This window comes from Globicephala melas, chromosome 1 (genome assembly GCF_963455315.2).
Source record: "Globicephala melas chromosome 1, mGloMel1.2, whole genome shotgun sequence".
Taxonomy (NCBI): Eukaryota; Metazoa; Chordata; class Mammalia; order Artiodactyla; family Delphinidae; genus Globicephala; species Globicephala melas.
The window spans coordinates 5,187,234-5,202,041 of NC_083314.1; the positions used below are offsets into that span (position 1 = coordinate 5,187,234).

A 14,808-nucleotide genomic window follows, 5' to 3' on the forward strand; every position below is an offset into this window, starting at 1 on the left:
GGAAATTCTCAGCTATTATCTTTTAAAATACTGCCTCTTCCTCATTGTCATTCTCCTCTCCTGCTGCTGCGGTTCTATTAAGATTTGTGCTTGGTGTTTTATGTGTTCTACATATTTCTTTTTCCTCTTTTCTGTATTACCCATACCTGCTTTCTGTGTTTTATTTTGGATATTTCTTCTGATTTATCTTTTAGTTCAATAGTTCCTCTTCAGCTCTTTCTAATCTTAGTTTACACACATCCATTCTTTTTAATTTCACCTATCATATTTTCCTGTTCTAGAATTTCTATTTCATTTCCATTTTCAATATTCTGTCAATTCCTTGAACATATTACTCATAGTTTGTTTGTTGTTGTTGTATTGGTCCAATAACTTCATTTTCTTGATCTCCTCTGGATCTGTTTTGTCTGTCTTTTACTTTTTTGGAAATATCCTGTGTGTGTGTGGGTGTTTGATTCAATGCTGGCTATTTTATATTAAAAATTAACAAGTTAAGAGTCTGGATGACATCACCTTAATCAAGACAGCATTTGGTTTTGCTCCTGGCAGGCAGAGAGACTAAGAGAAGAAGCAATTCCTGATTGTCTTTCTCAAAGGAGTAAAAATGTAAGGGCTTCAGCGTTGTGATGGGTGGTCTATTTCTAGTACGTTCTTACTCATAGGTTAGGCCTTTCAGAGTCCCAGCTGAAAACACAGGGTGTTTATTAGGGCCCTTCCTTTCTCCGGGTCCTTAAATTTCAATGTTTGTCTCCCTGCCTCATGAGTCTGTCAAGGATCTAATCATTTTATCAGCCTCTCAGTTGCTTCTTTCCAGTCAGTAACTGCCTTTAGGGAGAAGCCCCCGCCTCCCAAAGCCAGATCACCTCTTTGAGCCTCTTTTTCTTGCAGACCAGGCCCTCACAATTCCTCACACATAACCCTGGTAGCTATGCCATGCATCCAAAACAGTAGCTTTTGTTAAAAAAACATTTTGTCCTAGCTGCTCACAGCAGAATTGGTTCCAGCTACTTAATTCACCATTGCTGATACTGGAATTCCTCCATGCAAAAAAATTTTTAAGTTTATATGGTTGATTTAACAATTTGTTTCCCTAATTGCTTCTGAATTTTGATTCGTGGTGAGAGAGACCTTCACCATTTTACTGTTATTTAGAAGTTTGTGTTTTGTTATAGTTCTTTTATGGTTTCAGTTTTTACATTTAAATTTTTGATCCATTTGGGATTTATCTTGATCCACTGAGGTTATATACAACTTGCTTTTATTTCTGATGCCACCTCTTTATCTATCTTCATTTATTGGATATTCTATCTTTATGTCACAGACTTGAAATTTTACCTTTTTATATAGTAAATTAACCTGTGAATTTGAAGCTCTGGAATTTCGATTTTTCTATTGTTTCATTGTATGTCCCTGTTCAAGTGTCTGTGTGACATTCTTTTTTTTATGACTTTAAGATTGACTGTCATGCAATATTCTGCATGCATTTCAAGTAAATAATTTGATCAGTTATGATATATGTATACACTAGTGAAACCATCACTACAATCAAAATAATTAAAATTTTCTTGTGCCCTTTTTTAATTTATCACAAACTCTGATGCCACCCATTGTGACTAAGCAACAAACTGTCATTTTAATCTGCAGTTTCTAGACATTTGATAAATGGAATCATGTAGAATACACTCATTTTGTTTTTTATTCAAGTTATTTTGAGACTCATCTATGTTGTTGCCTTTGGCATTAGTTTGTTCCTTCTTATTGTTAAGTAATAGTATTCTATATATTTGTTTTTCCATTCACCTGTTGTTGGACATTTAGGTTGATCCCAATTTTGGGCTATCACAAGGAAAGCTGCTATAAAATTTTGTATATAAGATTGTGTGGATATAATGCTTTGGTTTCTCTTGAATAATGACGGAATGGCTACGGCTTCCCTGGTGGTGCAGTGGTTAAGAATCTGCCTGCCAATGCAGGGGACACGGGTTTGTGCTCTTGTCCGGGAAGATCCCACATGCCACGGAGCAACTAAGCCTGAGCGCCACAGCTACTGAGCCCGCGCTCTAGAGCCCGCGAGCCACAGCTACCGAGCCCGCATGCCACAACTACTGAAGCCCACATGCCTAGAGCCCGTGCTCTGCAACAAGCCAATGCAATAAGAAGCCCACGCACCACAACAAAGAGTAGCCCCCGCTCGCCGCAACTAGCGAAAGCCGCGCACAGCAACGAAGACCCAACGCAGCCAAAAATAAATAAATAATTTATTTTTAAAAAAATGGAATGGCTAGCTTGTATATGTGTAATTTTATGAAATTGCTCAACTATTTTCTAAAGTGCTTGTATTCCAATAAGAAGTGAATGAGGGACTTCCCTGGTGGCGTGATGGTTAAGAATCCGTCTGCCAATGCAGGGGACACAGGTTCGATCCCTGGTCCGGGAAGATCTCACATGCCGCGGAGCAACTAAGCCCGTGCACCACACCTACTGAGCCTGCGCTCTAGAGCCTGCGAGCCACAACTACTGAGCCTGCATGCCACAACTCCTGAAGCCCGTGTGCCACAATTACTGGAGCTTGAGCACCTAGAGTCCATGCTCCACAACAAGAGAAGCCACCGCAATGAGAAGCTGGCACACCGCAACGAAGAGTAGCCCCCGCTCGCCGCAACTAGAGAAAGCCTGCGTGCAGCAACGAAGACCCAAAGCAGCCAATAATAAATAAATAAATAAAAATTAAAAAAAAAAAGAAGAAGTGAATGAGATTTCCAGTTGATCTGCATCTTTATCAACACTTGACACTGTCAGTCTTTATAAGTTTAGTTATGCTTAGGGATGTATCTCAGTGTGGTTTTAATTAGCATCTCCTTTAAGATGCAATTTAAAGATAAGATCTTTCATGTACTTCTTTCATGAAATGTCTGTTCTAATATTTTGCTCATTTTACATATTTTTTTCCTTCTCATTAGTTGCAAGAGTCCGTTTTATTTTGGGGGCATATGTTTCTCAAATATCTTCTCCTAATCTTTGGCTTGCCTTTTGATTTTCCTAATTGGTTTTGAAAAACAGAAGTTTTTAATACTGATTAAGTCCAATACATTGATGTCTTTAAATCTACAGATCAATTTGAGGACAACTGACATCTTTACAATATTGATTCTTCCAATCTATGAATATGACATATTTCTTCAATGTTTTAATTTCTTTGAGTTGGGTTTTAGGGCGAGTTCTCAGAAAACAATGGCCCACAGGCCAAAATCAGCTCATGGCTTGTTTTTTGTATGGTCCATGAGATAAGAATAATTTTTACATTTTAAAGGGTTGTCATAAAAATGAAGAATAAAATGGAAAAGATACTACCCGTAGCTCACAAACCTAAAATATTTCATATCTGGTCCTTTACAGGAAATTTTGTCAGCCCTGTTGTACAGAATTGTGTGTAGAGGTCTTGAACATAACTCATTAGATTCATTCCCAGGTATTTTATACCTCTGATGCCATCAAGTAACATCTTTTATGACTAAGTTTATTTAAAATGTTACATGCCTGGTACAGAGTGGTTGTTTAATGGATATTCAACAAATAAATGAAGAAAAACATTTTCATTTTCAGAAATAAATTTGTGAAACAGCCTGCTAAAGGATGCTGAATTAAGACCATGACAGATCAGCAAAAGGAAGACACCGCAAAGAGATTCTGAAGAGTGTAGATTTCCTTTCTGTCTTGGCTTTCTGTCCCTGCGGTTTCTTTTTCGGCCCCCCCCCCCCCCGCCCCACTGCTACTTCCTCTGACAAAGACCTCTGACACCTTAGGGACATGGATGTTGGTGCTATACGAATCGAGGAAAACATAAAGGCATGATTTTTTCAATTTTATTTTCTTCCTGTTCATTGCTGGTGTATTAGCGAGGGTTCTCCAGAGAAACAGAACCAACATTTATTTGGTTCTATCTATCTGGATAGATAGATAGAGGACAGACAGATATTCTAAGGAACTGGCTTGCATGATTGATTCTGAGGGCTTATAAGTCTAAAATCCATAGGGCAGGACTGCAGGCTGGAAACTCGGGTAAGAATTGCTGTTCCAGCCTTGAGTCCAAATACTTCAGGGAATCAGGCTGAGTTTCTATGCTCTCGAGGCGAATAGCTTCCTCGGTAAAGACGTTCAACTGATTGGATTAGGTCTAACAAAGATTCTCTCCTTCACCAAACTTTAATCAGGTGCCCCTAAACTGCCTTCTCAATTAGGCTCCTCTGACTTTTGAACTTCTGTTATTTGCCTATGCATTCCTCAGTTTTAGCAAGGTTCCTGCTAAGTCAGTTTAGCCAGAATCTCCCACCCTCAATATCTGACATCTGGTTCCTCCTCCTCCTCGAGCCCTGTCTGATCATCCCACCTGCCTCCCGCAAGAACCCTTGTCAGGTCAGTTTAGCCAGAATCCGGCCCCCACTCTGCCCCCCTTGCCCCTCTTGTTTTCTCTTAGCCGTTTTCCGTTCACGGACATGCCAGCCACGCCCAGCCGGCTCCTGGGCTACAAATTCCCACCTTCCCTTGTCTGGAATTGCGCCCAATCTCTCTGACCTAGTACAAAACCCCACTGTAGTAGACGCCCTGAATAAAGTTTGCCTTACCGTTAACAAGTGTCAGCGATAACTTTTCTGTAACTCTTCCATCCACAGGGGACTCGGACATGGGTTCACCAACCTGGTCACTCATCCTATTTGGCTTCAGCCTCTGCCTTATTTTCCTCGTGTCTGTAAAGTCACAGGCCTAGGACCTCGCTACTAAACATGTGGTCCTCAGAGCAGCAATACCAGCACCACCTGCGACTGTGTTAGAAACGCACAATCTTGGCTCCAAAAGTTATCCTTGTGGACCTTTTTCTTTTCTTTTTGTTTCGGCTTTCTTTCCTGTCCTGCCAGCTATATACTTGTATGTACATTTTTCAGTGTTTTCTGTGGACAATAAAAAGTTAAAAATGAATTCTAGGTGCAACTGCGTTAGCTGCGTCCGGCTGGGTTCTTCAGACGCAGGGCAGCGTTTGTGGAGACGGCTTCGCCCTCCGCTGAGGGGCTGCCGCAACCGGCCACAAGCCATGAGGACGCGGTCCGCTCGCGGCATGCTGCCTCCGCCCACCCCTACGAAACTCCGCCTCATCTTCCCCTCCGCCGGTCCCCGCCTGGCTGCCCGCGAGGCCCCGACTGGCTCAGTCACAGCGGCCACCGGACTGCCGCGAAAACCCGGACTAACGGACTCCTGAAGTCGCTGGGGTCGCCGCGAGGGTGGCGGGGAGCCTCACGGAGCATGCGTAGGGAGGGCGCGCGCACATGCGCATTGCCGGCGCAGGGTCGCGCGCTGGGGTGTCTGGCGGCCGAGAGGCTGCGCGCGCGGTTGACGTGCTCGGTGGCTGCGGCGGCGGCTGCAGGGCGTCAAGAGGCGAAGGGCGGGCGGGGCCGGGGGCTGAACCCGGAAGTGGGTCGGCGCCAGAGCGAGCGCGCCCGGAGTGGAGCTCAGCGGCCGGGAGCCAACGGGTAGCCCTGGGTTCCCGGTAATGGACGCGCGGGGCATCTGCGCGGGGAGCGGGTTGGCGGGCGGCGGGGGCGCCTTCGGCGGCGCGATCTCCACCCGGCGGGGCCTGAGGAGGCTCTGCTCCGGCGGCCGTCCCCCGGGTGACCCGCTCTCCTCTCCGCGCCTCCCGGGGCCGTCCCGCCGGGCGCCTCCAGCATTTGGACGCTCGCCGGCCCCGAGGAGGTGCGCCTAGCCGCCCCTGGGAAGCGTATTAATGGGGGACGTGGGTTCCGCGGCCGCGACGGCCTGGTTGTCACTGTCCCGGCGCCCCTGCACCGCGAAGGTGGCCGCCTCGACCTGCACCCACGGCGCGCTCCGCGGAGCCTCCCCTTCTGCCCCACTTTCCCCTACCCGGTTCGGGAATCGGGCCTGCAAGGTGTGCTCTGCCTCCTTTAAAATTCTTTTGTTGGCTGTGTTTTCTAACCCGGCCCTCCTTGTTCTCCGCCCTAAAATCTCAGCCACAAATGAGTGGAAGCGGTGACTTTATCATAATTTAGTTTTCGTTTAGGAAGGATTTGTTTACAATGCCGCGAATGATTTAGGATCGCTTGGCCATGCAGTTATTTTTCATGGTTCATAACTCTTTTCGCAGACCATGCAACCCTCGGGCACGCCCCTCCAGAAGCTGTGATCCAAGACAATCTAGTTTTCCTTTATAAATCCCTCAAGACACTTATGAAGTTTCTTGTTCTGATACCGTTGTACTGCAATGAAGAAAAGGAGAAAGGTTACTTCACATCTTGACGAGAAGATCCATCTAGGCTACCGTAAAGATTCTTCGGAAGGAAATGTTGCAGTGGAGTGTGAGCAAGTAACCTACACTCATTCCACGGAAAGACCAGCTCCCGAAGCTCTTCGCTGTTACCAGGAACTTCCTCCCTCTCCGGATCAGAGAAAACTTCTGAGTTCTTTGCAGTACAATAAGAACTTGCTGAAGTATTTAAATGATGATAGGCAGAAGCAGCCATCTTTCTGTGACTTACTTATCATAGTAGAAGGAAAAGAATTTAGCGCGCACAAAGTCGTCGTTGCTGTTGGCAGTAGTTATTTTCATGCGTGTTTGAGCAAAAATCCAAGCACGGATGTTGTCACCCTGGATCACGTAACTCACTCCGTTTTTCAGCATTTGCTTGAATTTCTTTACACATCAGAATTTTTTGTGTACAAATATGAAATCCCACTTGTTTTAGAGGCTGCAAAATTCCTGGATATTATAGATGCAGTTAAGCTGCTAAATAACGAAAATGTTGCCACTTTTCAGTCTGAGCTAACTGAAAAATCATCACCAGAAGAAACACTAAGTGAGTTAACTGGAAGACTGTCGAGTAATCATCAGTGTAAATTCTGTAGTAGACATTTTTGTTATAAGAAGTCTTTAGAGAATCATTTGGCGAAAACCCATAGATCCCTTTTATTAGGGAAAAAGCATGGGTTAAAAATGCTGGAGAGAAGTTTTTCCACAAGGAGATCAAAACGGAATCGGAAATGCCCTGTTAAGTTTGATGACACTAGTGATGATGAACAAGAAAGTGGTGATGGGTCAGACAATTTGAATCAAGACAGTTTTGATAAGGAAAAGTCAGATAGAAATGATTCTGAGGATCCCGGCAGTGAATGTAATGCTGAAGAGGATGAGCTAGAGGAGGAAATGTCAGATGAATACTCTGACATTGAAGAGCACAGTGAAAAGGATCCCAATGATGCAGAAGAGGAGGCTGAGGCTGGTGATTCTGTTGGAAGCATTCATGAGGGATTAACCCCTGTAGTCATTCAGAACAGTAACAAAAAAATATTGCAGTGTCCCAAATGCGATAAGACATTTGACCGCATAGGTAAGAAAAGAAAGCTTGTTTCCTGTCTCTCATAACTTACTTTTCATGGGTATTTTAAAGGTGATAGTTGGAAACTAAACTTTGAAAGTAACTTTTAAAAAGAAAACTTAAGTAGGGAGGATATTTGATTTTTGATACGTATTTTATCCTGTTATTATGGGTTTGTTGTGATTCAGGAATTAAGTATTTATATTACCCTTTATTTTCTCTTCCTCATGTCGTGGCAGTAGGTGACAGATCATTAGTTCCTGTATTTAGTGTGAAAAATTCCAGAGTATCAATAATTACGAATGTAGAGCTTTGATTTATATGCTAATTTAATTTCATAGGCAACTGATATTTTTGAGTCATTATAGAAAATTGAATTAGGTTATGTTAGATGTAGTTTAATAATTTGTATACTATTTCCCCTTGAGCATGGTAATAATGTGAGTCATAAATACAGTCACTTTTCCAGTATCCAGTACTGTTTAGAATTGGGATGTTTCAGATTATTCTAATACATAGTTAGGAATAAAACTGTGCTAAATGTAATTTCATTCTGTAGACAGAGACTTAAGGAAGTATCCTAATAGTATTCTTGGGTTATTATAATAATGAATATATCAACTTTTTCTTTATTAAAAAAGCCTATATAGGAAATGTCTCTAACCTTAAGTTAAAATTTTATCAGTGAATATTTACTTTCAAGAGATCTAATATTTGCTAGTAAAATAATTTTTGGAGGTGTCTTATATGGACTTTCTAATGTGAAATTTTAAATTGCAGCAGTTCAGCTATTTACATATAAATCAAAGTTATGAAATTGGGAACTACATTCGACTGCATAGAATGATAAAAAGAAGAGATAAGTGTAATTTGACCTTGTAAAATTACTTATACAGTTTAATATATCCCAATGTGTCTTGGAGTGTTGAGTTACTTGTTATTGGCATAGGTGGAAATTGGTTACATTTGCATTTACATAGGCATTGGTAATTATTTGCTCTCAAAATATTCGATAGTATAAACTATGGCATAGCAGTGGTAACCTCTTTTTGCTTTTTCTTATGCCTTTGAATATTTTTTTCTAAATCAGAATGCTTTTGACAATCCAATTTAATAATTATTTATTGTTATTTTTACTGTGTTTAAGTTTCTATACAAATGAATAAAACAACTTTTTTTGAGTAGGTCAGTTGGAAAAGTGTGCGGATACAAGTAGCGTGTTAAACTCAGGTTGGTAAATGCTCTTGAAGAGCTGTGAACAGATGCTGTGAGGGGTATAGAGACGAGAACAACATTTTTGGATTGAGATACCTGGCAACATTTCATCTTTCCAGTTGAGTCTCTTTTTTAGACTTTGTATTCTTAGCACATGCTTCCTGTATTACACCTTAATTTGACCTAATTTGACTTGAGGTGTGTGGGCAGGGGTCAGTTTGCAAATGGCATTGTAGACCTCAAACTGTTCTATCGAACACTAACTAGGCCCGTGAGATATGTTATGAGCAAGGGGTTCTGTGTTCAGGTAAGACGGGGATAACTATACTCATCTATCTGTATTAATGCTCTCAAATTCTTTAGTAAAGAAACCCGTTCATTTTACTTAACCTGGCATTTCCTCAAATAATTTTACCACTAGACACTTTTGGAGTTTTCCTTGGAAACTCCCAGGAAAGTAGAGTTCTGTGCACACTATTTGGGGAAAGAGTGCTCAAGGTCAAGGTCCTAATGTACTAAGAGGAAGGCGTTTTGCAGCTTTTTTAACCAAATTCAGTTCAGATAATCAGATAATTGTGGGAATCGGTAAGGCACATTGTCAGCTTATTTCCAGCCTCCTTCCTGGATGTATTTTACATTGTACCACTCTTATTGAGCCCCTCTCTTGCTTAGCTTCATTGGGGCTTGCTGGCTTTTCCCCAGTACAGAGAAAGAGAGCAAGCAAGAGATTGAGATTGTGATTTTATCATATTGGTTACAAAGTATGAGCTGTGGTGATGTCAGACTGCCTGCATTTTTGAATCCAGGTCTTATGTGAGTTGCTTAACCTGTGTGTGTACTTTTGTTTCCTCACAGATAGAGTGGGATGATGCTAATGGTACCTTCTCATGGGGGTTACTATGAGGATTAAATGGGATAGTCCTTGTGAATCACTTAAAATATCGTGTGAAATTTAGGTGTGTAGGGAATGCTAGCTTCTCTTATTGATCATTAATGCAGGTTTTGAGTGTCTCTACTATGCCAAATAAATATGAAATGATATATTCTCTGTCCTCAAGAATCTTAGAGGTTAATGAGTACATGCACAAATACAATTATATTACAATAAGATCATCTTATCAGGACAAATACAGAGGCTTATAGGAATTAGGAAAGATTTCACGGAGCAGGTAGCATTTGAGCTCAGACCTAAAGAATAGGGAGGAACTTACAAGGCAGAAGGACCACAGCTGCAAAGACATGGAGGTAGCTGTTTCTGGAAATTGCTAAGGGCAGGGTGATTTCGGGGTGGGCAAGGAGGCATAATGAAAATGACAAGAGGTGAGGATTGGCAAGTAAGCAGAGGTCAAGTTTTGAATGATTTGTATGCAGTACAGAGGAGTTTTTATCCAATAAGTGATAGAAAGTTGAGAAAACTTTGACAAAGGAAATGACGGCCATAGGAGTTTTAGAAAGATACTCTGGCTTCAGTGATGAGAAGGAAGTTGGAGGTGTTGCAGGCTTGGACCAGGCAGATGAGCAGCATTGGGAACGGGATGTGGGACAGGAGTAGATCAGAGGTGCCCTAAATATAGGCTTCAGTGGACTGGTGATGGATAGAGTGAAAAGAATATGCAGATGGAGAAGACCTGTGTTTCTTAAATGTCCTCCTTTATCATTCCTATCAGAAGTCCTCTTTATTCTTAAAATAAAACAGTTCAAGGGCTACTTTCCAGTAATCCTCATATCACCCACATTTCTTTCATAGGATTTTAATCCTTTCATAGGATTCCACCTAGAATTTTGATTGTTATTTCCCTATATCATTAGATTGTGAGCGTGAAGGTTTTGTATGTTACTTTTGGTTAGTATCCTTCATGATACCCCAGGTTATTTCAGATAATAAGTTTTCAGTAAGCTCTTGTTTAATTGAACTAAGGTGAAAGGTTGACTCTGACTTTGGACTTGTAAGAAGTCTTTAACTTGCTGTCTCAGAGTGGGTTTAGGAGAGAGAATTAATAAGCTCTGAGACCTTCTGCTGGAACCATTAGCTCCACAGTATGTAGTTTAGTAATTTGATTCCAGCACTTTGGATCTTTTATCTTTTTTGACGTGCTTAATAGTTGCTCAGACTGATCCAGTTGTATTTTTTCCTTAGGCTCCCAGCTGTCCTCCTCTCAGCCTATTCTCATGCAAAATAAGAGTCCTTTGACCTTTCCCCTTGTACCGAAAACCTAGCTGGTGAAAAGGCAAAAATGGTGAGAAGATGACAGATGGGGGTGAGAGAAAAAATGATAATTTATCTTTTTTGTCGTTCCTACTGGGAACTAAAATCTTTCCTTAGATTAAATTTAATCTTTTCTAGAGGTAGAAAATGTTTAAAAACTTAAAAAAAAAAAAAATGTGACTGTGTAGACCATCCTGACAGATTCTGCTTGGTTCTGAATAGAAAAGAGTAATGACAGTAGCATAATTCTCTACTTTAATGTTAAATATTTTAGTTAAATATTCTTTAGGGTATGCCAAATGACTGAATTCAAGGTTAATTTAAGATTTGGCATATGAGATATAATGAGCTAATTTGGTGATGTTTCTCTTTGTAAAACCTCCATACGAAATCTGATAATAATTTTGCATGACCCATATGGAGTGAAGCACAGGGTCAAGGTTTTGTTATGTGAAAATATCTTTATTTTGTGTGTCCTGATTTGGGACACAATTCATACTGGGATCAGTCAGAAAAATGCTGTGGATGAAATTTCTTAATATTATTTGTTTTCTGTTAGTGATTAAGAATGGTGGGGCATAGTTTAGTGTTCTGTGAAAGAATACTGAGGGTTTTTTTTTTATTTGATAACTTTGAAGTGAACATTTGATTTATACATTATTATTGAATTCCCCCCACCCCATAAGAAAAGAAACAGATATATGTGTAGATTGTGTTTATGCTGAGGAGAACCCCCACACATCCCTACCAATTGATTTAAGCATGGGATTTCTTTGAACATTTATCTGACTTTGGAGTTCAGCGTTCCCTCAGAAGTTCTGTCTCTTCTGTTGGTCAGAAATTCAAATCCATGCAGATAACAGGTCCTGCAATGCCTCTGTGCATTAAATTTGAATTAATAACATAACAAAAATGTGTTTTTACTTTAGAGGTTCTAAATGTTATAATGAATTATTCAAATTTATGTATTTTCGTTGGTCTCTTTGGACTTTGCTGAATTTATTTTTAAATGATTTTATTTGTTTCTTTTTGTGTTTTGGTTAAATCCTGTTAAGTCTACTGGTCTGTAGGCAAATGGAAGTTTAACAATCAAAAGTGGTTTTGATTTTTAATTTAACTGCCACTTGATGGCTTTAATATTCAACTACATATAACTTAATTTTTATTTGCAAGCAAGAATTTCTTGACTACAAATAAACGGAAAATTCTACTAATTGATCTTTCCAGCAAAGGCATTTTCATAGAAAATAAAAGTTTTGGTTAAGACTTTTCTTATAATTTAAGATTTTTATTAAGTTGCTCTTCCTGTTCACTTGGGTGTAAAAAATCAGGAGACTTGAGTGGTAGGGGGTTGATAAGTTAGCCTTCAGTCCTGAGAGTCAGTGCTAAGCAAGCAGTCAATCCCCAGGTAAGAATGGTCCTGTTCCAAAAATCACTTGTAACTTAGTCACTTAAACTCATACTGTGTACTCTTGATTCATTTCCATAATTTAAAAAGGAAGTTTATGAAAAATGTGAACACTTTCACAATCAAGGAAAACATTTTTTTTTAATTCCATAAAATGACCCCTACGTTTGCCAAATTAGAATTGTGGGTTATTAGTACATACTGATGTTTGGATTCTGTACCTTTTCTCATATCCAGTAGATGTGTAACAAATATTAAGGAATCCAATACAAGCATGCCATATTATAATAGAGAAAGATTAAAATCAACTCAGAAAACATTTCCCCAAAGAAATTATGTTATAGCAGTATTGGTCTGGTTATGCCCTGCAAAAAGTAATAAAAATCAGTGCTTTTCCAACTTTTTTGGGGGGGATGGTTCAAGATCAGAAATACATATATTATTATGCTACATACATATATATGTATATATATATATGTGCTCATACATGCACTGAAGCAAAATAATTGCTTGAATCTAGAGTGAATGCACTCTGATATTTTCTGCTTTGTTCTGTTCCTTTTTTCCCCCCAGTGCTAATCATCATAACCCACAGAATTGATTTTATTGACACATGATTTTTAGTTTGTGAAACACTGATCTAAGCCATAATGTAGCTCAACTCTTGTTTTTGAGAACCTACCTGTTATTTGTGATGTCTGTGGAAAGATTTCGCCTTGGGACACACAAGCACGCCTCTCCCCCAGGCAAGCCCCATATTAGCTCTGATCCCTTGACCACAGCAGGGGAACTGGTGGTGCTCCGGTGTGTATACATGTATCAATGCGGTCATGCCCTGGCAGTGGCAGAGGGAGAACTGAGGAGATACTAGGTGTTTTTAGCAATGGCCAGGGGACAAAGTCAAGTTCTTACAGTATTTTCAGAGAGCTGAAACTCCAGTTTGATCTGTTATAACATATTCATAAACCAGGTGTATGCATATTTATACTTGAGATAGATCTATGTGCCCGTCCTGTGGCCAGTAATCCTAATAATAATAATAATAATGATGATGACGACTAATAGTTACTAATGCTTACTATGTGCTAGGATGTTTTAAGTGTCGCGTATATATTAATTTGTTTACTTCCCACAGCCCCATGAAGTGTTAATAACGCAAGTAGACAGAGGTTAAATTACTGGCTTGATTAAGATCACACAGCTAATTTAGTAGGTGCCCAAACATTGGCTGAGTTTCCTGACTACATGCATGTAAAAGATGCATAGATCATCATCATATGGTCAGTACCTAAATACCTACTGGATTTTTATCATACTTTTGTTTTACTTTGCTTATGATTGTCATCCTTCCCCCCACCTTAAAAAAAATACCTTGGTTCCCTTTCCTCAATATGCTTATGTAAGTGCAGTGCAGTTAACTTTTAGATAATATACTGTGTTTATTAAATATAATCATATTTAGATACATGTAATAAATTGATGAATGTATTTACTAAGTAGATGAATAATTATGATTATCTTTTGTCCTTAGTGGCCTTTGAATATTTTGGGTTTTATCTAATCTCCATGATATATTTATGATTTATATATTTTTTAAAAGTATATGGATGAAATGCTGTACTTTCATGTTAGCTTTAGCCTGAAGAAAAATTTATACTTTTTTTTTTTTAGGACAAAGCAAAGCTAAGCTTTTCATTGAAAATTACTCTTCATATTGATAGTATTTTTTTCTTATTTTTGTTGCCTTTCACTCAGAGGTATCCTTAATTGAGATTTCTATTTTAAGCTAGTAGATGTGCACATTCACAACTTGATTACAGGTTAATAATAATGGCCAACATTAATTGATAGCTTATAATGGGTTGACACAGTTATAAATGTTTTATGTGTATTTATGTATTATTACAACAGTCCTCTGAGGTAAATCTATTATTCCATTATTATTTTTTCAGATGAGAAAGATTTGAGGCTTAGAAAGGTTACTTGTCCAAGGTCACATAGCCTGCAATTTAAAGAATTGGGATTCATTTCCAGGTGGCTGGATCCAGGGTCTGTGCCCCTACCTATGATGCTGTTCTGCCTCTGTAATGTGGAAATTTATATTCTAAATAATGATGTAAAAGAATTTTAGTATAAGTAGGAATAGGTAAGATTTAAGCCAAAATGTATCCTTGTATTTCATTTTTTATTGTCACTTTTCTCTTTGGACAGGTTGTGTTAAAATTTCTCTTTTTTTTATTTTATCTTTTTATTGAACTATAGTTGATATATAATATTGCATTAGTTTCAAGTGTGCAGCAAAGTTATTCAGATATATATATATATATATATATATTTTTTTTTTTAGATTCTTTTCCATGATAGATTTGTTATATCTGTGAGTCTGTTTGTGTTTGAAAATAAGTTCATTTGTATTTTTTTTAGATTCCACATATAAATGAGAATAATATTAGTCTTTGGCTTACTTCACTTGTTATGATAATCTCTAGGTCCATCCATGTTGCTGCAAATGTCAATATTTCATTATTTTTATGAGTGGGTAATATTTCATTGTGTGTGTATATATATATATATATATACCACATCTTCTTTATCCATTC

At 39.1% G+C, this 14,808-nt stretch overlaps 2 protein-coding genes across 6 annotated transcripts in view; one reads left to right on the forward strand and one right to left on the reverse strand.

Annotated features, from left to right (window-relative positions):
- CRB1 (crumbs cell polarity complex component 1) overlaps positions 1 to 5,106 on the reverse strand; it is a 267,605-nt gene extending 262,499 nt beyond the window's left edge. For 2 of the 5 annotated variants that reach the window (XR_009563008.1, XM_060294459.1), the window contains exon 1: positions 4,623 to 5,106. Coding sequence is in view for 4 of the 5 variants with exons in the window: in XM_060294459.1 (XP_060150442.1) it covers positions 4,623 to 4,707 (85 nt within the window). In the remaining variant the exon portion in view is untranslated. The remainder of the gene's footprint in view (positions 1 to 4,622) is intronic. The other 3 variants (XM_060294325.1, XM_030884095.2, XM_060294412.1) reach the window with 2 other exon arrangements.
- Positions 5,107 to 5,449: 343 nt separating this feature from the next.
- Positions 5,450 to 14,808, forward strand: part of ZBTB41 (zinc finger and BTB domain containing 41) — a 49,523-nt gene continuing 40,164 nt past the window's right edge. The window contains exons 1-2 of the mRNA XM_060294534.1: positions 5,450 to 5,539; positions 6,152 to 7,391. Coding sequence (XP_060150517.1) covers positions 6,269 to 7,391 — 1,123 coding nt within the window. The 5' untranslated portion in view covers positions 5,450 to 5,539; positions 6,152 to 6,268. The remainder of the gene's footprint in view (positions 5,540 to 6,151; positions 7,392 to 14,808) is intronic.